We start from the raw sequence: 26,032 nt of genomic DNA on the forward strand, positions 1-26,032 counted from the left end.
TGGCCTTGTACTTGAGTAGGTACCTACACGATTTATTACAAAGTATTATCAATACACTACGTACCTACTGTTTTATTGTATAGTCAATTTTTGCAATATCACAGGAATGACATCACGTTCGACAATAATAATACTATCAAATTGTTCCTTGGTTAAACTTGGTAAAAGTATCCTCTATTTTTAAACGACTTTAAAAAGCAAGAGGTTTACAATTCGGCTTTATTTTTTTTTTATGTTACATCATAACTTCGTCAATTGTAAACCGATTTGGAAGATTCTTTTGTTTTATTAATATATCCTATATTTACAGATTTCATAGAAATTCAATCAAAACCGGTTCAATAGGTTAGTTTTTAAATCGATATAACTGGTTTTAATACAATTGAAATCGGCTTTTTTTTCTGTTCCTCTAAAATATCATCTTCTAAAATTTTGTACTTTGTGGCTCTGCACTGCCTCGAACCAATTCTTTTTATATGCGTCTAGGTCATCACGTCATCGCTTCCTGGGTCGACCTCGGCAACGCTGTATTTACAGCAAGTTATTTGCGACTGATGTAACTAGCCCAATCATGTCCATAATCCTCATTATAATATAACTACATAAAGTACAAGTAGGGTCATTACTTCAATCTTTTTAACGGAATGCATTGACTAGCTAGAATACATTATATATAAACATGGGGAAGTTGTTTTATGTAAATTATGTCCCAGGTTCAATTGCGGATCAGGCAAATTTAGTAAATGAACTTTTTTAAATTCGCTCGAGTCTGGGTGTATGGAGGTTCTAGTTTATACGCCCAGATGTTCATTGTATGATTCATCATTCACAGAATTTCCTAGCATAATGACTAGGCGACTGCTAGAATTGTATAGTACTAAATAAAAATACATACATAATATATACTAGTTTTAGCATTGCCCGCAATTTGCGGAGCATATTTAAATCTAACAAAGCAGAGTGTGAACTAACACGCGTCTCTCGGATTCATGGATTCACAACACTATTCTAACAATAAAAACTATATAATAATGCTTTAGTAAATAATGTTTAACTTACGGTCTGGAATGTAGACATTTTAAGGTCGTATTTGTTGTCATCCTCACATAAGTTGTTTGCTTGCTAAAATATAAAAAAGCATTAATTAGTAACATGTAAATATTAACATATATTACCTCTGTATACATACAATTCATAAATGTATATATATTATAATTGAACACACAGGAGTACTATGAACAATAAGTGTATTTGAATAACTCACTTTTGCATTTTTTTTTATATAATTTTAACGAATATATGAACGCTATTTCTTGTTATGAGCCCACTAGAAATCAACGCTGTGGTATATCCAAACACCACAGCATATACTGAGTGGGAGGGAGTCCTATTCGGTATTTACTGAAATATTTAAGTACACGTACGTGTAATGTCAAATGCCAAATAAATATTTTTTCTATTCCTATTATTAAAACAGTCAATGTAGTCATCCAATACGGAATCCCCAAGCGTTTTTGACTATAACAGGACCATCATTAAAACAATATTTTATTTAAAGAGAAAAAAACTCATCTACAAATGTATTTTGGAGGTGGAAATAGGTTAAAATTGTTAAGTTTTTAAATACAAACGAGTAGCGTATTGATGTGGTGTATGTATACATACAATTATTAGTCACAATGACATAATTATTTAGTAAACCACATATTACTTAAAATATACACATCCGATGCAATAAACAAAAACTGTTTATGTATAAACGCATTGTAGTCTGAATTGAGTATTTATTTCTAGTATTGATTTTCTTTACATACATTTACACAAGTTTATACTATATTCACGTTATGTTCCTTATAGGGTTGATAGAATAAACATAGTGTCAAAATCATTCCTCTATTTTTATATAAGTAAAATTTATACAATTTGGAATAATAAACGATTTAAAGCCCACCTAATAGAAACTGGTAATCGTCACCATGTATGAATATAAATATCACGATGGCTACCAAAGAATACACTGTGACGCTCATAGTACCCCTCCAGCACTGTTATTCCTAAGGACTAAATTCAATTCTTTTTTTTAAACAAATTTCACATATTTTAAGAAGGAGAGATGGCAAACAAACTCAACTACAAAAACTTATTAGTATTATTATTATTCAAAGAGCGCAATACAAATGATATATGTATGAATACTATGAATATCGTTAATTCATAATTATATTGAGAATAGGTAGACGCTACTTGGCGTAGCAAGAGGCACGGTTGGCCACTAATCAGAAGATAACAGTTTTGACCAATAAGAAAATATAATACATATTAGGTTTAATTAATATATTGAAAATCATAAAACTAGTTGCACATTAATTTCACCAACAATTAATTTTGCAAAGTAAGCATCAAATTGTTTCATGAAATAAAAATAGTTAAGTTTGGTACGCGATTATTTAAAATGAACTTTATTATGAAATAGTGTCGAAAAAGCCTATACAGCTGCTAGAATTTCATCAAGTTTTGGGCTATTTGAAATTAGTTACATAATGTAGGGTTGGTACTCACGCTATTCACAAACATGACTGTAGCCGGAACATCGCCGATGCTCTTTATAGAGCCACCTGAAACAAATAACATTGCAAAGTCACATCGCAACAGAATATTCACATTTTTATTATCATTTAAAATGAGCCCTTATAACGACGTTATAAAGATGTATTTCATTAGAGCCGATTGGTGAAGGCTGTCTCTCTCTACATAAACCAGATTGACCATTAGTTAGAACACTATAGAGTACCTCAACCAACCACGTGTGCAGGAAAAGCGACTTATTTGCAATGGGGCTGTTAGTCCCCATTACTAGCAATTTAAGAATGGGCACTAATAGCCCCTTTACTACTAATATATCCTCCAAGTCGACCTCCACGCTGTTCTCCTTGGAAACCATCGTGGTTAATTCTTGGGAAATTCGTCACGATGAGCTGTATGAGCAACTTTCATCCTCACAATCCCTCACTAGTACCCTATCAGTATATGCCGAAAACAAAAACACAGTTACTATGCCATTTTCATCTATTAAAAAAGTCATAACGTACCATTGATTTTGTTTATGCAACTTAGAATGGCAAACAATCTAACGGCTCACCTGATGGAAAGTGCTGACCGCCGCCTATAGACATGAGTAGTACATGGACATAACAGAGTATACTGTTTCGCCCATGATACTCCTCATGCGTTGCCATTCCCAAAGACTCATGTGTTATTCATCTGTACCCTGTAAATGCATTGCCATATCCCACCTTTTAAACCGAAACACAGCCATGCAAACAACAGTTTCACGGTAGAATCACGAATGGGACAAAGGTGCCTAAGTACGCAGTTTTCAGAACCAAAAACCAACAATGTTTACGTAACATTTTTAGTTGAATGTTATTTCGCGGTACTCAATCTCACCAGCTACTGGTTTCTGTCATTTTATTTATTTTCGGTATATATTTTTGTCATAATACAACGTAGTATTGCAGGCAACGCATATGTTCATGCAAATCGGCTAACACAAAAGAGCGTCCTTCGATACTCGGTAATCTGTGTAAGCTCTTGTAGTGAATGTAAACAAAATAACATTAATCCAACACCTTCTGCATCACTTATCAAACCAATACATATAATAAAATAGCGTAACTGGTCGCTGTCTGTACATGGAAGATATTATATATAAGGAAAACTATTATAGGAGAGCTTTTATGAACGCAGTTGAACCCAAAATAATGATTCTTTAGAATTTTTGTCTGTTTGTCTGTACGTTTGTGCACGCTAATCTCAGAAACGGATTAATCGATTTTAATGCGGTTTTCATTGATGCGTTGCGGTTTACTTCATTTAACATTTATTGTTTATTTCAATCGCTTAATAAATAAAAAAGTTATATCATTCTAAAGAATCATATAAAATGATATAAAATAATACCTAGATCAGTTCAATTGGCTGAAACTTTATGAAGATATTAGGTACGTAATTATCCATTTAAGTATATAATACAATATAAAAACGGACTTATGAAGAGTTACAATGGGAATGATATAAAGTTAGAAACGGGCAACGCCACGGGAAACGGCTGGTGTTAAATATAATTTAAGAATCTCTGTATGAACATTTAAAATAATGGCTCTTAAGAAGCTAATTCTCATGTGTAAATTTTTTAGAACAATGCGTTGTTGTCGTTGCCGAGTGCGTTCTATTTATGGCTTGTTATTTACAACAACGTGAATTTACTGGGTACAGAGGAATAACACCCCGAGTCCTCAGGAATGGCAACGCATGGGGGGTATCATGGGCGAAACAGTATACTCTGTTATGTCCATAGTACTGCTCATGTCTATAAGCGACGGTTACCACTTTCCATCAGGTGGGCCGTCAGCTTGTTTGCCATTCTAAATTGTATAAAAAAAAACTGTTTCTAACTTTTGAGGTCACGAAACACTATGACATTGAAATTAGAAGTACAAGTGTTTCTGAATTTTTGTAATAATAAATAAAAAAAATTAAGATGATATTGTGAAATATCAATTATTCTATCTTAAAAGTTTACTTGTATTTTCCAGGAAACCCTTCTATTTGTATTTTAAACGAGCTTCTCACCTACGTATAAGCACGGGTGTAATTTTTCACTTTTTTATCAACTATGTATCAAACATTGTCTTTCACACATATCTTATCTTAATAATCACAACAAAAAGGGTTTAACCAAATAGGCACAGCCATTCTGATGTGATGCGCTTACAAACTGTATTTTTATTTACATACATATTCAAAGAGGACATTATACAACAATATTTATATCAAAAGTAATGTAAACATCGAGGAATCGGTCTATTTATAACCTGTTAACGTATGTCTTCCTAGAACAATTTTAAAACTAACACGGGTAACGCCGTCCGACCGAATTATGTGCAAATTCGTTATAATGTATGTAATATCTAGTGGAGTGATATACTCAAATTATATATTGGTTTGGTACTTTAACTCAACAGTATATCTCGAATTGAATTCGGAAACTCAGTGAACTTGCCTGAGTATAATTCAAGAAATTTAAGTAGTAAGACCTAATCAACGTAACGACAGTCTTTTATATAAAATTAAAGTTGGATAATTAAATATTTCACAAAAAAAAAAACGACATAAACCTTTTAATGACGAGATGTTCGTAGACAGATTGAAAATATTTAAATTTAGAACGAGTAATTACGTGTCTATAAACGCCCAGTATTTTTCTGTGCAAAAAAAAAACCAATTTGAATTAAACCCAAACAATAGACTACAAAAAGAATTGGAAAAATCAGTTCAAAATTGGGAACGTAATCGTGTAAGAGCCATAAAAAAAGGACGCATTCAAAAGCTTCTTTTGGGAGCCGATAAAATTTAATTAAAAAGAAATAGTTTAAATAGCACACAACTAAATTACTATCGTTTAAGGAGATCAAAATTATTTATAATCATTTTTCCTTTGCTACATTTCACGGCCATACATCGTATGTTTATGATTGCGTAGTGTGCACAATGGATTCTGATAATTTTGTTCTATATTTAACATATTTTAGTGTCTGAAGTGCTTTAGAGCACTGAGTACTTTTTGTTATCTGCTAATTCTAACGTGTAAAAAATACAATGAAATCACCTACACCACGTCACTACAATGTAAGCTTTTACCTGTGACTTCGTTCGCGTGATTGAGGTATGCTAATAGTGCGGGAAAAATTGTTTTAATGGATAATGGGATGACATACCCGTCTATATCAACAGTACACATGTCAGGGGTAGGTACTAGAGGAAGATGAATGGACGAGAACGAAGGACGAGGACATATTTCACTAATAATTAAACATGATAATTTCCAGGGTGGAAGATTAACTTCCCCAATACTAATATTCCCTTCCCCCTTTATCGGAGACATAATTAGAAGCAGCCTATATATTTTTTCAACCTAAATATATACTACGTATATACCAAATGTTGGGACAATTGAATCGTTAATAGAACAAGAGGTAACTAACAAACTCTGACATCCTACTATTAAAAAAAGAATATATTTATTCAAGTATGCTTGAATTTAAGCATTTTTTAATATTAATTTATATGACTGTACCATGCATTCGGAATGCAATTACAGCTAAAAAGCAAGGTCGAGAAACTCAGGTGTTGCTTTTTATAAAAATTTCAAATTATGAATTTGTGTGAATTCGACTACTATGAAGTATTAGATCATAAAAACCTACTATAATGTAAATATCAAAATTTGTGAGAAATCGGGTTCTATAAATGGACACGTGGCTGTACGATCAAAAACTATTTGTAGTCCAATTTTTGCACTACGAAAGCGAAGTAGTAGTACTAGAAGCGAAAAATCTATTATTAGCTTTAATGTCAGAATAGCAAACGATGTCAAATGTTAATTTATTCATTAATAGTTTTAACACTTACTTATATAATAAATGAAAAAGTGTTCGTTTGTTACCTCTTAGTACGAGTACGTTTATAGCTCGACCAGTCGTTATGAAATTTGATATAACGCTTATCATTATCGTTTCAGCCGATAACTACCCACTTTTGAATATAAGCCTTCCTCATAAGGAGAGTTTTGCCAGCAATAAATACGATTTATATATGTATACGCTTACATGTACCATATTAACATTTGAGATGTAGAAGGATATAGCTACTATTTAGTCAATCAACATAACCCAGTCGTGTGGCGAAGTCGCAGGTAAAAACTAGTAAAATATAAAACATAATACGTATATCGAAACGAAAGAAGTGACCAAATAATCAGGTAACAGGTCCGCGGATATCCCTTATATAACACTAGTCATTTATTTCGAGTAATATTTGTACAAAAGTCGTTTGCTTGGGCGCCTCTGTTTCATTCGTGTTTCTACCGTGAAGCAGTTGTTTGCATGGCTGTGTTTCGGTTTGAAGGGTGGGATATGGCAGTGCATTTACAGGGTACAGAGGAATAACACATGAGTCCTTAGGAATGACAACGCATGAGGGGAATCATGTGCGAAACAGTATACTCTGTTATGTACATGGTACTGCTCATGTCTATAGGCGGCGGTCAGCACTTTCCATCAGGGGGGCCTTCGGCTTGTTTTCCATTCTAGGTTGCATAAAAAATATGATAAAATTGTAAGGTTGTATCTACAATGTAATATGTACTTTATACTGCTCTAAACGCATCTTATTCTTATTATTACTTCTATTATCTATTATTATTACTTCACGGTGCTGAATAGATTTGAAATAAAGGTACATCGAATAGGTTATATCCTAATTTAGCACATACGATACTTTATGGCCAAATTCGCGCGGACGAATTAAGCTAGTATTATAAAGAGAAAAGATTTGTTTTTTTGTTTGTAAAAAAAAATCTTAACCGATTTTGAATAATCTTTTTACATATAGAAAGCTACATTATCAGCTGTATTTTATTAAAAGAAAAGAACACAGATCTATTTACCCGTGCGAAGCCGGGGCGGGTGGTTAGTACTAAATATTTTATGCATAATGAAATTCATTAAGTCGTATTTATATAGTAATTAAATCCTATTGAATTCATTACTTATTTTTATTCCTACACTTTTAAATTTGCACTCTAAGTGCTGTATTGTTGTATTGTAACCAATCTACAAATTTCGACTCAAACTATTTCTATATGAAATAGCACATGGTAAAGCCGCCATTGTGAAGCATGTGATAAGCCACTTTATAACACATACGCCTTACTGTTTAGGTCATTGACTCAAACAGTATTTTAAACATTGGCTAATCTAACATATTTTTGTAGCAATAGATATCATTATTTCAGCCAATATTTGTATACTGATGAACATAGGCCTCCCCAATTAGACTACCATAAGGAACGATCTCTAGCCACTTACATCCACTGACTCCTTACAACGGATTTGAGGTCGCTCTAGTGGAAGGTCATCCTAGAATATATCCAATGCATACATACATATATACAATATATACACGTCCATCACCCATACAAGCATAAAATTAATAATTATATAAAATAAGTTGACTATTATTCACATACATACATACGTTAGTTACGTCGATGGTTTGTTTAACTTTTATGGGGAAAAATAAGAGAATTGACTAAAACAGAAGTATATTGCCAGAAAAGTAATATGTTATTAGAAGAATTAAAGTAAAAATAACGTACTATTGGAACTGAGCGACGAGTACGATGAGTTGGCCTTCCGTTTTTTACTCTGTTTGAAAGCCTGTTCCGCTTTATAAGTGAATTCTTTAGCGTCGCTCGTCCTGCCGTCTAGAGGTCGCACCAGTTCTATGCACACCTTCACATCGACTGTTATATACGGATCCTTATACTGGGGTGTCCTGTAAACAAAATGTATATTGTGACATTCGTATACTTATCACACGTGGACATGGAGCTCCTTAATTTTAATCAACTTTGACTGATTTTGAGAGAGTTTGTATAAAAGTCATCCATTTGAGTACTTCTGTAACACTCATATGTCTACCATGAAACAACTGTGATTACATGGCACAAAAGATATAACAGTATTTCAGGGTTTAATTACATATACCTGTATTAATTTTGTAATGATAGGATTTTTACATTTACATTGTAAAGATGAAAACTTACGAATTACAATTGCAGCGCACAACTCATGGAACTTAAGATAACTTTTTCACATAACACGATGTAATTCTAAAACATTTATAACCCTATACTTTACCTAAAGACGATAGCGTACTGGTGGTGGACGTCGCTCTCTAAGAAATGTGCGAAGGCACTCCACACTTCTTCCCCGCTCTCAGAAACCTCAAAAAACCGAATCTTAATGTTTTCTTAAAAAAAAAAAAAACAAAACAAATAATTAGTGCTGCAGAAACATTACTGTTAAGCTATCTTTCTCTATCACAGACAAAAAAATATTATTCTACCTGAAATAAAGTTGCATATGTCAGTTACACATACAATTTTAACACATTTGATTTTCTTATGCAGGTATTAAAATACCTAAATATAAACTGAAATCTAACATACAAAGGCTGTTTACGGTTTGAAAGGTGAAATACAATAGAAAATTAGTGGGTAGGTATAGAACCACAGTGGCATAACACCCTAGTCTTGGGGGGAAAGGGCTTGTTAGTAATGGAGATTGAGAATCCCATTGCTAGCAATATACCCAACCAGGTCGACGTCCTCGCGGTTCCCCCTGGAAACTATCATGGTTAATTCCTGATGAATTTATCATGATGGGCTAACTGGCCTGTTTTCATTGTCATCGATCACCCTTTACTGGTGCTCCGCCAGCGTATTCCGTTAGCGCAGGCGGGGTTACCATACCATTTTCACCCATCAAAAAAAAACACCCTAGTCTTAAGAATGATAACCTTAACGGTTACCACTTTGTATCTGGTGGGCTGTCAGCTTGTTTTAATATGATCATCGGTTGTTCATAATCCACTGCATCAGTATGCTGTCAGTATATATATACCTAATACTAGAACAAAAAATTACAGACAGAATAAAAACAAATTAACAAAAAATAAACAAATACATAAATGAAGAATGCTATTTGTCAAATAATGAATCAGTCAGATAGAGAGAAGGTTCACTTATTTCTAAGACGTATAAAGGTACATACTTTTATTCACTTTTTCCACAAAAATATAGACGTCATCCCCACCTCTGGGCCGGCCACAACTACGGCTAATGCGGCATATTTTCAAATCATTCGTAGCTGCACTTTCTAAAAAAAAAAAAACAATTTTAGTACAGATATAAAATATGTATAATACTATATCTATTTATATACTAACATAAACAGAGAAAATGCTTAAAGATATGTATAAGATAATTTGTACGATCACAGTGATAAATTAATACTGACAGAGAAAAAGATACGGAGACATCGGTTATAGTATTACATAAGAAATAAGGGGTTCAAATCTAATAGGTGGATGTGCTGAAAAAAAGTATTAGTAACCTGTGAGTATTTGGAGTTCCATTCTTTCGCTATGCTAATGGATGACAGGTGTGACATGTACTTACAAGTATGTATTTATTTATACGATAACTTTATTATAATCTTAGATTATATAGATAGAGCATCGAATCTCAAAAACAGGTCAGCTTTTTGTCAGCTAATCGTTAAATTAGCAGAAAATGTATCTAGAAGTATTGTTTAATAAATAAAATAACTGTGTTTACGCATTAAAAAAAAAGATGCAGAATTTATAAGACAAAATACATATGGAAATTATAAAGAAATCACTCATAACTATTTATCACGCAAAATTGTATGAAACAGTTGACCCGTTTGGCTTGAAGCATTTCTATGGAGACTATCTATCTATATAATCTAAGATTATAATCTATGGTAGGACTTTTCAACATTTATCCTATTAGTAAAAATGTAAAAAAATTGTTATAAAATGAACTAACAATTACATTTGAAAGTAAATACCTATATTTCATGTATATATCAATCAATGAAACAAACGATATATTGTAATACTAGCAACAAACAGCGGGTTTGGCCGTGTGAATCAGTATATAAAATATAATATAGCGCATATTAAATTATGGTATAACCTACCCGAGGGAGACTTTGTACAAAAGTCGATTACTTGATTACCTCTGTCCCATTCGTGTTTCTACCGTGAAGCAGTTGTGTTTGCATGGCTGTGTTTCGGTTTGAAGGATGGGATATGGCGTAAATTTACAGGGTACAGAGGAATAACACCTGAGTCCTCAGGAATGGCAACGCATGGGAGGTATCATGGGCGAAACAGTATACTCTGTTATGTCCATGGTACTGCTCATATCTATAGGCGACGGTTACCACTTTCCATCAGGTGGGCCGTTAGCTTGTTTGCCATTCTAAGTTGTATAAAAAAAACCCGTGTACCAAATTTCATTCAAATCCGTTCAGTAGTGTCTGTGTGTAAGAGTAACAAACATCCATGATATTCATCCTTATCGAATTTTCCAATCCTTACTAATATCATAAATGTCAAATTGCGTGTGTTTGTTTGTTACATTATGTCACCTTAACGCTTTAACCAATGACTGTGAAATTTGGTATACATGTACTATATAGGATGGAGAAGGTTTAACTACTTTTTACCTCGGTCAGTAAACGTATCCCGGACACGCGGACGGAGTCGCGGATAAAAGCTAGTAAGTAGGATATAAAAATAGAAATCCATTTTACGAAATGATTGATGACGATTTTAGTGAAAGTTTATAAATGTGTAGTATTTGCTCCAACTTCAAAGATAGGACAGTTTTTATCCCGATAAGGGGCAATGACATATTTGCTGGATAAGCTAATTTTGACATGTATTAGTCTTAAATAATAATTACGTTATTGTAATTACAAACTAGATAATGAAACGAAAAATTAGAGATGATATGCAAGTGATATTCCACAATAAATTATGATGACAGACTTTATAATAACAAGTAAGTGAGTTAAAATATTATTATAACTGTGGTGTGTGGTGGTGCGAGTGAATAAAAATGCGGTGCGATGTAGGTATAGAGTGGGTACCTAAAACTTAAGTGAACTGTATTTGCGCGGAGGATTAGCACGACTTTCTGGTAAAGAAAAGAGAAGGTAAAGGAGTCAACTGTCGCGCCACCGCACGGGCGAACTTTATAGCTTTCAACATGAAAGAACAACAAAAGGTCTTTATCGCTCGTACGTGTACCAAAGGAATAGGAAACAAAGGAAGTAGTGTTGATCGTCGTGTCAATACACTACAAATATTATAACGCGGTAAATTTGTATGATGCGATAGATGACGCAACCAATAACATTATTTTATCTGTACATTCCTTGGTATGATACAAATGTAAAATTATGAACATGATAATATTTTTTGCTGTAATACAGGTCATGTCATCTCCGTGTGATGACGGAGTAGAGAATAAACAATGACTACGTTTCATCGTAAGACGAAACGAAAAGAGAATTCATATTGTGCCACTTACAAAAAACATTTATTAGGTATTCATGAATCGGTGGCGATAATAAAGGAATAAAATCCTCCTGTTATTACCTTCCATATTAGCTATCAATCTACAACTGCAATTTTGTTCAAAAGGTTCTTGTACGTTAGTAATATTGGCAGTCAATCTTTGAGTGTTAGCAGTCACATACGTATTAATGGTAGCGGCATTATACAAAATAAATGTAACCAAATAACAACAAACAGTGATTTAATTTAGTTAATATAAGGTAGTATAAGGTTTTAGTGAAAATAAGCGCTGTAGAAACATGTTATTACAAATGCTGAGAAGCGGGAAGATTATTTCAGCACATCATACCACGGTGATTACTAATTTTGTATGGTTTTGTAGCTGAATATATAAGAGATACGAGTATTGTAAAAACTGTCCTATCTTTATCATTTATTCTGCGAGTTGTACGTGATATATTTATGTGTATTACTGTAAAAAGCTTGCAAACTATTAAGTAAGATTTAATCGTTTGTACATGTAATACAAAAATGTTTTTTTTTTTTCTATTCCAATACCCAACGAAAACTTAGTAGACAGGTACTTCCTGTAATATGGATTGAAATGAAAACGTTTTGAGTAAATATTTTGTATGTTTCCACTGTCACCAAATAAAAAACCAATATAGAATCGACTACAGTACCAACAACAAATACCTATCTATGGAACGTTATCAAACAACAAAGATATCGAAATTAATAAATATAAACTATTTTAGGTATACTTACTCATATTGTGAATTGGTTCTGAGAAGACAGCTGGACATATTTCTTCATTGGTATTAATATCATGTGCACTAAACCTCAGTCTAACTATATTGAGGTTGATATTTTTCGCTTCGTTTTCGCACAGGGTGCGAAGCTAAAACAAAAAAGTATTTGTTTAAAACTTACCGAGATCTGTAATATTTATGGTTTGTATCACATTTAAAACTGTGGGATGACTGTAGGAGACCGACGTAGACGTGTGATGGCGATATTTTTTATGGTTAAACCCGTAAACACTAGAACACGGACGCTTTCGGCGCGTCACCTCACTCATATTGTATAGAATTGGATTCACAAGCGCGGCTTAAAATGCACTGGCATAATTTGCGTCGAACACACGCACTCTCAGCGACTGCGGAGGGTGGGGATTATGTGGGCTTGTCGCCATCACCATGACGAATCCCGTATCACCGTGTCAACCATTCGTGATCAGTGCAACCACTGATTGGATAGGACCTTAATTTAGAAATAACACTTGGGTCACATCCTCTGCTATCACCATTTGTTATAGTAAATTATGGACACAGAAATTATATACTATTGTGTATGTCGCAGAGCCAGTTTTTTATTAGTCTGAAAATGCCTATTGGTAGGATAAAATGCTATCATATATTCAGTAACTCATAATGGTAGCCTTCATACTTCGCCATTACTGAGGACTATAATGTTATGCCTCTGTACAGATATTAATATTGAATTTTTATTTTCTTATTTATTTATTGAAAAACTGAAATGTTAAATGGAGTAAAAAAAAATACAGAAGTAGATAAGTTTATTTTATGCTGTTGTCGAATCTATCTAGATCATAATTTATGTAAAAACACCTATAATTAAGTATAAATTATAACGATTAATTAATTAGGTAACACTAGACTAAAGATCAGAATATTGCTAACATATATACTAATGTTTTATACATTATATATAAAAAGTGTCTGCAAGAACACACAAAACTCGAGGTAAAACTTTTTATTCGTAGATAAATAAAACAGTTGGTGTTTTTGTAAAATATACTTAAAAGTATATTTTACAAAAACACCAACTTCGATCACATTGAGTAGGTAAGAGATGTTGGTCTAATTTTGCATAAACACATGGCAGAGATGCTAACACTTATACATGGAAAATTCTAAATTCTATGTACTTATAACATTATGCTCAAACATTTATTTCCTTTTAAGTTGGGTAAAATAAGCTCCTGTTTAATAAATTTCAGTAACATAAAGTTTTTTTATTATTAATAGTTAAAAAACTCTGAAGGTAATAGAAAGCGCGAACGCATAAACATCTGTTCCTACTTGCAGAAATTTAATAGGTGATAAAAATAATCAGCATACTGTTATGTGACATAAACCTAACAATTGCTAATGTCAACGATTGACACGGTCAAAATAGTAATATTTTTAAACAAGTACTTATTTACTATTTCCAGCATAGAACAGCTTTAATCGTAACACAATCAGTATTAAATAGTAAGCAGTCTCACAGTTTTTGTTTTTAAACTAATATTGGCAATTGAGTAAACACATACTGATGGCATAGCAAAAAATAACAGCGACACTGTTGTCGGGTGGTCTACCATGAAATGAAATTCCGAATTTTCGGGCCAAATTTCGTGTTTTTGTTCGTACCAAAATCGACCCAGTAAATGGAGCTTAACGTTTCGTTCATCATAAATCCTATCCTAATAATCCAGAGGAACAATATTTAGACATTTTTAATAATTTTAAACGGCATGTATTCGTTCGTCCCCGAATTTATAGAAAATATTTCATGGTAGACCCTCTGGTCCCTAAGTCGGACCCCGATAATAGCAAGTTGTTTAAACTACAGAAACGATGACTAGCAGTGTTCCTTTTACGGATTTGTTACCATTCGTTTGTTTATAATAATTATATCGCGTGTGAAACCAGTGTTCCACTGTTGCTCCTGTGTTTTGGGTTTTAGAGCATTCTTAGAGTGAACCGTGAGTAGAACGCTTGTACTTAACTTAGGTAGTGATTGTAAAATGTAAAATAACAATAGATAGACTCAAGGACTAAATTAACTAATTGAGTGTTCTCATCATGCAGATTTGTTACTTAGTTAATAAATTAGTTCTTTAAAGTCTCTATTATCTATCTAATACTAATAAAAACATAATAAGCAACAAGTTGTTTATTAGACCATTAATATATTATTAATACGCACGTAACACCCGTAGTAAACCCGTCGCAAGCGTCCATAGGCTACAGTGACCATTTCCCATTTGACGGGCTACATGCTTGTTTGCCATATTTGTGGTATAAAAAAGGACGTGAAACTAAGTGTCTAGAAGCTATTTTGTTATTGTACTTTAAAAAACAAAAAATCTGCAATTATTACAAGATTATTTTAGGACTAACACGCGAGTAAACCTTATCAAAATCGGTTCAGTATTAGCGAAAATATTACGAAACATGCACAAAAAAATAGGCGAATCAATAATTTTTTTTTTAATAAAAAATCGCCAACTCATTATTAAAATTACGAGCAGCAACCAAACATCAAAGAGAAATATAATCTGATTACCATAAGCAGAAGATAAAGAAATACAAACATTTCATCACTTAAAATACCACTTCATATGTTTAGAACTGTCAAAGCAACTAACTAAAAACTTCAAGTCTTTATGGGGAGACCAAGAAATGAATGAAGTTTACAAAAAGTAGGTATTTTTCTTTGCTATAATATTATGAATTAACTTTTGCCCGCTACTTTGTACGCGTGGATTATGAAAGTTTTAGCCCTTTATGGTTATTAAATTTTAAAACTCGTTTCTTATTATTCACCTACACTACATAAAAAAAACCTTTTTGTAAAATTTTTAAATTCCAGATTCAGCAGTTTCAACTGAGCGTTGATATATGGGTCAGGCAGTCAGTCAATCAGCGTTCTTATATATTCTTATTTATATATATTCGACACATTACTACCACGAGTACATATTAATAGTAGATTAGTTTTAGACACTGAATATGACGCCTGATAATGTAAATTTACTTTAAAAAACAATCAAATCTAAAAAGAACGTATATTAAAGAAACATTTTTTGATAAAAATGAAAGATTCATTCTATCGCTTAGAAGTAATGATATTACTACATATATTTGATAAAATACCAATGTTTAAAAAGGATAAAAAATACTGCATGGATTATCTCTAGGTCAAATTGACAAAATGGCATTATTATGCATTAAATATTCTTGTTGCCGAGAGGAAGCTACAGCCTTATCTAATAAAAAATATATACCCAATTGTCTTTTTGTGTAATGAATGTATTACGGTGTCAAATCACGATTTGTCAATAGGATATTTCACAACATGTAAAATAATGCTTTATTTAATGCCATCTGCATAGTCTAGGGGTATTAAAAGTGGTATGCATTATTCTGACATAAAAATGTATTATTGATTATGCATAAACCCCCGAAAAAGTATATAATATTTTTATCTGGTACCATATAATCGAAAACGATCTGGAATGTTCAAATTCAGCTTTATGCTCACTAGTTTCGCCTGTTTGTAGTAGTGTTTTTGCCCCAATATACTTTTTAGTATCTTTCTTTCTGGGTATTCTGTGATTACGCGGATAAAGTAGCATGTAAATAATGATACTTCATAAAGTGGCATAACAGTAACCGCTTTATAAAATACTTGTAACGGATGTCGTTTCGTATATAGAACAATATTGAATGGTTTATGTAAATATAGTTCATTTCACACACATACGGTTTTACTAGAAATTGGAGTGACGCACTTAAAGATAAGAGAATATTTATAATGAATATGGAAAATATTTTTTATGTGTACGGATAACTTTAGAATTAAATCAACATTAAATTTGCCTTCATTACTATCTGATTTTTCAAGATTTTTATAATATATATGGCTTTATGGTATCATTGTTGTTTATTTAATTAAATATATATCAAGGTAAATATTAAAATATTAGAATATATTTATTACAAATTAAAATTAGTAAATACGTAGATATGTTTAGATCGATAGATTGAATATACTTATTTAATTTGTATTTACACGGAACCGTGTATAACGGACACGGAATATGTGACGAAACATAATGGATATCTTGTAAACTTGACAAATGAAACATCTTATCTGCAATGTTTCTGGCAAATAAATTTCATTTCATTTTAACCCTCAGACCGTGATATTTAATCCCACTTGTTCTATATTTCTGTAAGCAAAATTTACAGTCCAATATAAACTAATATATTTTTAAGCGATTTCCAAAACGAGGCGTTCGTCAATTCGTCTATATTTTCTTTGTATGTATGTTACGCGTTATCTACGCCAATACTGAACCGATTTTGATATATTTCTGTTCAATCGAGAATTATAATTTCGTGTTAAGCCAATATTGTCATGATTGAAGCCGATGTGGATATTTGCGGAGCAAAATATTGCTTGTTGCTGAATAAATACTAAGTAAATGTACATGTGCATGCACAACTTCCAGTTTTAAATTCAAAAATTTAAATAATTTTACTAGGTACATACCAACGTTGATGTCTTTTGTATAACAACGAGCGAAAATCAATGTATAATATCAAACTGTCCACAACCGTTCACCAATAAATATACTTATTTATTGGTGATATTATTTAAATAAATAACGTACAAATGACAATAACAAACATATTTTAATATTTTTATTAGTAGGATAGGATAGGTAGTATTATTAAGAGGACTGATACTCGTCTTTGGCAGGTAATATGGATAATTTTCTGATCGTGAACTTTCAACCGAATCCGAAAATTTCTCTTTTTATCTGAAAGGATATATGTACAGACTGGTTCCGTAGAAATTTTATCAAAATCTATTCAGTAATTTAATTCCCAAATCAAAATAACTGGTTAAAAAAATATTGCCTAAAGTTGGTTGAAAACGTGACAAAAAACATGGCTGAACGAGACATTTTTTTTAATGGATGATAATGGAATGGTAACCCCACCCGCGCTATCGGTATACACCGGCGGGGCACCAGTGAAGGACGATAGGTAAGTATGAAGCAGGTCAGTTAGCCCATCGTGACGAATTCAACAAGAATTGTTTACGATGGTTTCCAGGGGAAACCACGTGGAGGTCGACCTAATAAGGCATATTGCTAGCAATGGGGCTATCAACTCCATTGCTAACAATCCCTTTCTCCCCGAACGAGACATTTAGTACACATTATCATGAAATTATTTAAATTAAGAATGCAACATCAAGCGTTTTGTGAGTTCCAGTAAGGTACCATGTAGTCACGACAGTCACTTAAAAAAAGCACAGAGAACTCACCTCTCTAGAACTCATTGTACTATTTTGTGACGCATACTTATTGTACAACAATCCGGGGACATCTTTCTTCGCTGTATGGATAATTCCCATGCCCGCGAACCTGCCAAAAAGAAAGAAATCAGCAAGAGAAAGAACAAGATTTGAGTCGCCCGACGACTGTTAGGATTTGAATTAAATCTGGAGAATAGCCTAGAATCTATTTTATTAATCTAGGTTCTAGATTCATAATAATAATAGGTTGAATAATTTATTTTATCATAACAAATATTGTTTAAGACTTTTTCTTTCATTCACGTGTTTAGGATTGTTCTATAAAAAAATTTAACGTTGTAAAATAAATTATTTTGATTTAAAAACTAAACTTCTGAACCAATTTTGATAAAAATTTTATGGGAGCAATCTGAAAATATGTCCTTTCAATTAAAAAAGGAACTTTCAAAATCTGTTTATAACTGACGGAGTTAAAAATGAACATAAAAATAAAAATGCAACCGAATCGAGAATCTTCTCCTGTTTTTGAAATCGGTTCAAAATATGGAATTGGTGTCTACTCGTACAAGTAGATGGAAATATTAGTAGATTTTATTTCGTAACAATCAAATTTTACGTTTGCTTCTCAATTTGGTGGCTTAGATCGTTAATAGATTAGATAGATAGATAGATAATTATAATAAATAGATTAATACAAGATCAACGTGGGAGCTAACCGTGCCCATTACAAAACCTATTGGAGAAGACATTACGTAACATTCACATAAAAAAATGCATCCGAATTGAAAACTTTTTCAGTTAGAAATAGATTCAATAATTTTAAAAATTGCTAGTAAAATGTTTAACATGCTAGTTTGTAGTCAATTTATATCGATATACTAGCTGACCCTGCAACGTTGTTTTGCCATATACATTATTTCTAGAAAATAGTTTTTTAAAAAATAGCTAACATTATAAGTGTGTTAGGATGTAATTATGATTAAAAGAGGAATGAAGCGTTGTAGGGAAAAATTTCTCGTACTACAATTATTATTTTTGACTGCCATCTTGCAACCCTTCTTCGGAATATAAAAATCGCTATTAAAAAACAGGGGTTGATCGTAAAAAGGTAAAAATTTGAAGCTGTATGTATTTTTCAATGCTTAATCATAATAAAATTAAAATAAAAAAAAATTGTCAAAAATTAAAAAAAATAATTTTAGGGGTGGGTCACCCTTATCATTGAGGGGTATGAAAAATAGATGTTGGCCAATTCTCAGACCTACCCAATATGCACACAAAATTTCATAAAAATCGGTAAAGCCGTTTCGGAGGAGTTTGGTAACAAACACCGTGACACGAGAATTTTATATATTAGATGTCACTTGTAAAAATAGCTAACAAGACGACTATCTACCCCATATTAATTATATAATTTTATATTTATTGAATAGAAAGGAACTTAAATGAAAGGTCAAATTTAAAATCGGGTTACTACAGGTATGTATTATCTGTGCCCTTGAAACGTTCATATAAAAACATAGCTCACCCGACTTTGTAGCTGCCATGTTCGGGCACTTCGTAGCTCACATCTCTGTCTTGTTCATCTTCGAGGAGCTTATGGGGGTGTTCCTTATCACTATCGTGTTGGGCTAACCGACATCTTATTATTGCCCGTCCCGTATAATTGACCAGCTGTAAAAGAAAATTTATTAATTCATTCAAGCATCCATATGTAACGTGGGACTTAAGAACCTAAGGATTACTGCGTATTGTTCTTATTGTTCCTTTCAAAAGCCTACAGTAAATAAACATTAAGCAACCACGGCCGATGTAATGTATCTACCAAACAAATTACTAGTAACGTACTCTGTCAGATCGACCTCCACGTGGTCCCCCTGAAAACCATTATGCTAAAATCGAGGTTTATTCATCAAGATGGGCTAACTGATCTGCTTTTTATTTTCACCTATCATCCCTCACTGTTGCCCGGCCAGCGTAAGCTGATAATGCAGGCGGTGTTACCATTATCATCTATTAAAAAAAACACATGGTCGAATCATTGAGATAATTCATGTCATCGTAGTTTATCTAAATGATCGCATTAATTCCTGTCTCTTATAAAATATAAAATACGCAGTGTGAAATTGTAAAAGTTAAAATTAAGTGATATTACCTCGATTGTAGGGTGCTTTTTGGATTTATTCGTCACATAAGATTTCCCGAGTAGGCACCCATGTGTTCCGACCATTTCACTCTTGTATCGGAATCTAAAGTAGTCTTGAGGTTGTTCGACGATACGGAGAAATGGTCGCAGTTCTACAAAAAAAACATACGTTAATCATGTTCACGCCAAATCTTTTACAGGGTAAACAGAGAGAACCGAATGTCGGGTATTAACTTTAATAACACGCCTCGCCGGTTCTTCTTCTTCTTTCACAAATATTAGTATGTACAAACTTTATATGTATCTACTAATTATTTATTTAAATTCAATTATACAATTCATACATTTTAATTTTATAATTGCTGTTATAATGCTTTATACAACTTAGAATGGCAAACAAGCTGACAGCCCACCTGATGGAAAGTGGTAACCGTCGCCTATAGATATGAGCAGTACCATGGACATAACAGAGTAAATATTTAAAACATATTTAAAGAATGATACTTCATTTATACATACATAAATGAAACAAATTATAAAAGGTGACAAAATTATGCATATACTCTTATCAATCGTTATTTATCATCAGCACGTAAACACAATTTTATGTAATCGTAAAAAGAGATGTACTTAGATATCTACTTTTACGATTACATAAAATTAGGTGTAATATATTTTTCATAAATTATAATAAGAAAACAATACTCTTTATTTTTCGTCAATAGTATGTGTTATGTTTGGAATAAAATACCACTAAAATTAAATAACTTTCGAAATATTTACAATACCGTTATCAGTTTTACTTTATTTTTACTCAAAATCTATAATATCATCTATCGCCTATGTATTTAGTCACGTACTTAAGTACTTATCGGTTCCGTACAAAAAACTTTATCAGTTTAACCAATGGGAATGTAAATGACCATTTAATGTACCTACATATACGCCTCCTTTATGTAAACAAAAGTTAAAAAAAATATGGGAATAGATAAAAGAGATACGACAATTTTCTTCCTAGGAGATATGTATTACAAAAAAGGACAAAAAATATATTTTAAATATATAAATATATTTTTACTACAGTGGAACGTATACAGGTGTATAATGGAAGCACTTTCATATAAGGTTTAATAAGTAGGTATATAAACTCTGTAGTCCAACCATTTACTAGATTTGATAACCAATTGCATATCTAATTTTGTGCTTCGTTTTTTAGTAGTAACTCAAAAAATCCTACTATTCTTTCTATACAAAGAAATTTATGAAATAATTCAATAAGTGTTTGGACTATAATAAAACTTAATACTTCGTTCTGTTCTACTGCATATAATACAAACACATTATGGCACCAAAATAAAATCAAATTCTTAGAACAAGCCATTACGTTTCATACACAAGGCCACATCATACACGGGTATCGTCAAAATAAAATACAAAGCGTATTCGGTCACACTACTAATGAACAAGGTTTGACTACTTGGAAGTTGCTATGAAAAGCAGAAGTTGCAATGGCGTATTACTAGATATAGACAGAAAATTATTTATTAGCAACTTTAGTTCAGGAACGGGCGTATATATGCAATACAGCGGAGACGGGTTAGTTTTGTGAAGGTGTACGAGTATAACTCGGAAAACTGCTCACGGCCCCCAACCGTCGCTTGCAGTCACGCAGTTTTTTCATACTGCTTTCAGGGTTCCGTACCAAATAGTACATAGGAACCCTTATGGCGTGACTTCGTCGATCCGTCCCTTTCAAATATTTATTTTTATATCCAATAGATCATAGTTACGATTTATAAAGATATAAGTAAATATTATAGGAAAAATAGAACGATACTCGTATTCCTAACTAGCACAATTTTTTAAGATGTTAAAGACGCCCACGGGATAGGAAGGGGTAGCCTATTCTATGCCAGAACTACAAGGCAGGGCCATTGTCTAGTGCAGTAAAATATTGAGATCTATTATTTCGAATCAGATTGGGATTCGGTTGATGGAAGTTGACCTTCACACTTAGGTCATCCAAACAGCACACAGAACATCGTTTTTTTTTTTATACAACTTAGAATGGCAAACAGGTCACCTGTCCACCTGATGGAAAGTGGTAACCGTCGCCTATAAACATGAGCAGTACCATGGACATAACAGAGTATACTGTTTCGCCCATGATACCCCCTTGCGTTGCAATTCCTGAGGACTCGGGTGTTATTCCTCTGTACCCAGTAAATTCACGCCATATCCCACCCTTCAAACCGAAACACAGCCATGCAAACACAACTGCTTCACGGTTGAAACACGAATGGGACAGAGGTACCCAAACAATCGACTTTTGTACAAAGTCTCCCTCTGGTGATTGAACTTTGTTATCATAAGTATTAGCTACGGGTATACTAAAAAAACATTACTTTTTCAAAATATTTTCAATTAATAACAAGCAAAAAAAAACGAAACTTCACTTATTCAAACATGATTAAAATTCTTTTGCAAAATTTTAATGTTATACACATTAAAACAAGTGCTACAGTGGTGATAATCTACCGGAATCTAATGAAATGATAAAGATGCAGAAACGGAATTATTCAGTAATTTTTCTGACGCCCCAGGACTAGTTTTTTATGGGGATACACTAAAGACGCAAAAAACAAAGACACTATGCTATGAGACTACTAAAATCTAAAATGGGACTAGAGATTCTTGATAGTCGGTCTGAAATTTATATAGATTTATTTTAACTAATATTATTTTATTATTAAATAAAATAAATTAATATTGATGTTGTACGTAAAATTTATTCTTAGTTTTTTAATGCTACTAAAAATTTGTAATTGTATTTCTTTTTAATATTTGCACATTTTATGTAAGTAGATTTGGTAAGGTACTTTTAATTTATAAGATCTAATGTTTTATACCCAAAATCATAGCTAATTAAAGTATTATTATTATTATTTATTGATAATGCATATGCTCCACTTCTGATAATTTCATTGGCGTACTTAAGATTGCTTTCCACAGAGGGCTGGCTCCTTAAAATGACTCTTTTTACTCTCAGATTATATCTTTGTAAATAACTGTAAACTTAGCTAACATCAAAGGATTGACAACAGCCAATTCTGGGGTGGGCACACTTGCATACTATTGACAGCGGAAGGTTACTATTATATTACACCAAGTCTATATATATGGATGTTTCTCTGTAAACTGGACAACTCATTGTCCCAGGCCAATATTATATAAAAAAAAAAATACAAGTTATTACATATTTTGTCCATAGCTGATAAAGATAAATATTTTGGTAATTAATGGGTATTTTTATACACAGTCCCTGAACATAAGCAACAGGCCCCAGTATAGATTTTTCAGTTAGTAAATGCCTAATATTGTCTAAAAGAATGGAAATATTTCCGGTTCTTTTTTTTTTACAACACAGAAGGCAAAAGAGCATGCGGCTCACCTGATGGTGACTACCGCCGCGCATGGTCACCCACAACACCTACAACATTGCAGGTAAGCTGCCGGCCTTTTATAAAGGAATATGCTCTTTTCTTGAAGGTTATGTTGTCATATCGGTTCGGAAATACTGCTGCTGGAAGTTGATTTCAAAGAGTGGTTGTGCGTGGGAAAAAGTGCCTTGAAAAACGCACGGTGGAGGACCGCCACTAGTCCAGATGGGTGGGATGAAATTATAGTTTAAATTTAAATTTTATTAAGTAGGTGGATATATATTCCTTAAATACGTATTTATTTAGGCAACTTTTATATATTCACATCATTTCCAGAGACTTTTTTCAAAAAGATGGTTTCTCTGAACATGGTTTCTCTGATCATAATTTTTAATGGATGATAATGGAATGATAACTCCGCCTGCGCTAACGGTATACGCTGGCGGTGCACCAGTGAGAGATGATAGGTAAGGATGAAGCAGGTCAGTTAGCCCATCATGATGAATACAACAAGAATTGTGCATGATGGTTTCCAGGGAGAACCACATAGAGGTCGACCTAATAGGGCATATCGCTAGGAATGGAGATGTCAAACTCCATTGCTAACAATCCCTTTCCCCCCCAAATCTGATCATAATAGGTTAGCCTAGGTCTTTCTGGCCGCCTCTATCCACATTTGCATTGAACATTCAGATTCCTAAACTGCCATAGTAGGGGAGAAGGGATTATTCATAATGAGGATCTAACAGCTCCATTGAATGTCAGCCTATATTAGCTATCAGGTCGACCTCCATGTGTTTCCACCTGGAAACCATCTTGATTAATTTTGACCACTTCCCTTTGGCGTGATGTTCCTCACTGGTCCTGTATAATTAATTACCTAAACCTTCTTTAAAAATGTTTCTATATTTTTAAGTACCCTAATAGTGTCTGCTGCGGGGGAAAAGGGATTGTTAGTAAAGGGGACTGAAAATCCCATTGCTAGCAATATACCCAACCAGGTCGACCTCCTCGCAGACCCCTGGAAACTAGTATAATGGTTAATTCTTGATGAATTCATCATGATGGGCTAACTGGCCTGTTTTCATTCTCATCTATCACCCTTCACTGGTGCTCCGCCGGCGTATTACGTTGGTGCGGGCAGGGTTACCATTCCATTTTCACCCATAAAAAAAAATAGTGTTTGCTGCATCCATCTTAATGTTATTTATTTCTAGCAATTAAATATTAAAATCATTAAACCAATTTCTTCACATTAAACTCAGTCAGTGTCCTTTTATATAATCAGAGGTAAATTCTTATTATAACCATTATACTGATCAGGTACTATCAGTTTACCTAAAATATCTTCCTCCATATTTTTAATGGAACACTATATTTTTCCATAATAGGTAATATTCCTTTCCATATGTGTGGCTATTGGTTCACTTAATTATGAAAATGCATCAATACTAAATCAACTTCAACATTGTTAATAACAATGTTTATGAAAAAGGATTATATTTCCTTTTGTCTTCTTTTCAATCTTTATACAGACCATTGCAAATTCACTTCAATATACTACCATTATCAATATTTTTAATCAAACAAACCAGATAGTTTATTTGTGTAAAATAAGATATTGAGATCAATATGACTTGTTTGCCCCCACAAATTGCATTTTGAGCACTTAAATCAACACTCACTTTTATGTTTTTTTTTACCACAACCACCACTCACTTCTGTTTTTATTCTATGGTAAGCTTTTCCTTGAGGTTTAGAAGACAACCTCTCTCTTTTTGTATGAAATTTTATTAACATCCATTGGTTCTTAAAAATCTATATTAAATATTCTAATTTCTGGAATAAGTATTAAACTACATCACTATTAATAAATTTATGAGATAATACCATATAGCAAGTTGATACAAATGTTAAACTAGATTGTTGTAACATCTTTCTTTGAAGATCTGTGTTCTGAATCCCAGACTAAACGATCATACAAAGTGCATCCAATATCTTTAAAGTTACAGTGAATTGTTAATTTCCTCAAATAAACAATGTAATCTTAAACTTTTCCCCTTCCTCCTGATTTTGGTTGTAAAATTTAAAAAATTCTGCAATTTCATGTAATGAAGAGTGAAAATGATTTCTCAACACCACTAATGTCATACTGGGCAAGGAATTTAGCATTCCTTAAATATGAAGAATACACATGTTCACTCACCAGTATATCATATAAATAGACTAGATATTTATAACGAGGTTTATAAAGAGGTTTCTTCAGGGTCGCAACACACACGTAATACCTCTAGTATTGCAGGTG

The 26,032-nt window shown here is 32.8% G+C and overlaps 1 protein-coding gene across 2 annotated transcripts in view; it reads right to left on the bottom strand.

The window, feature by feature from the left end:
- LOC113515637 (nuclear factor NF-kappa-B p110 subunit) overlaps positions 1 to 26,032 on the bottom strand; it is a 49,495-nt gene that overhangs the window by 21,955 nt on the left and 1,508 nt on the right. Inside the window, exons 2-10 of one of the 2 annotated variants that reach the window (XM_052893440.1) lie at positions 20,297 to 20,439; positions 19,670 to 19,815; positions 18,151 to 18,250; positions 12,787 to 12,919; positions 9,678 to 9,782; positions 8,763 to 8,874; positions 8,219 to 8,397; positions 2,560 to 2,615; positions 1,060 to 1,122 (exon numbers count right to left, since the gene is read on the bottom strand). In XM_052893440.1, the coding sequence (XP_052749400.1) occupies positions 1,060 to 1,122; positions 2,560 to 2,615; positions 8,219 to 8,397; positions 8,763 to 8,874; positions 9,678 to 9,782; positions 12,787 to 12,919; positions 18,151 to 18,250; positions 19,670 to 19,815; positions 20,297 to 20,439 (1,037 nt within the window). Of the gene's footprint in view, positions 1 to 1,059; positions 1,123 to 2,559; positions 2,616 to 8,218; positions 8,398 to 8,762; positions 8,875 to 9,677; positions 9,783 to 12,786; positions 12,920 to 12,951; positions 13,155 to 18,150; positions 18,251 to 19,669; positions 19,816 to 20,296; positions 20,440 to 26,032 lie in introns of those variants that run through there. The other variant, XM_052893441.1, reaches the window with a different exon arrangement.

This window comes from Galleria mellonella, unplaced genomic scaffold, assembly GCF_026898425.1.
Source record: "Galleria mellonella isolate WM207_F2 unplaced genomic scaffold, CSIRO_AGI_GalMel_v1 utg173, whole genome shotgun sequence".
Classification (NCBI taxonomy): Eukaryota; Metazoa; Arthropoda; class Insecta; order Lepidoptera; family Pyralidae; genus Galleria; species Galleria mellonella.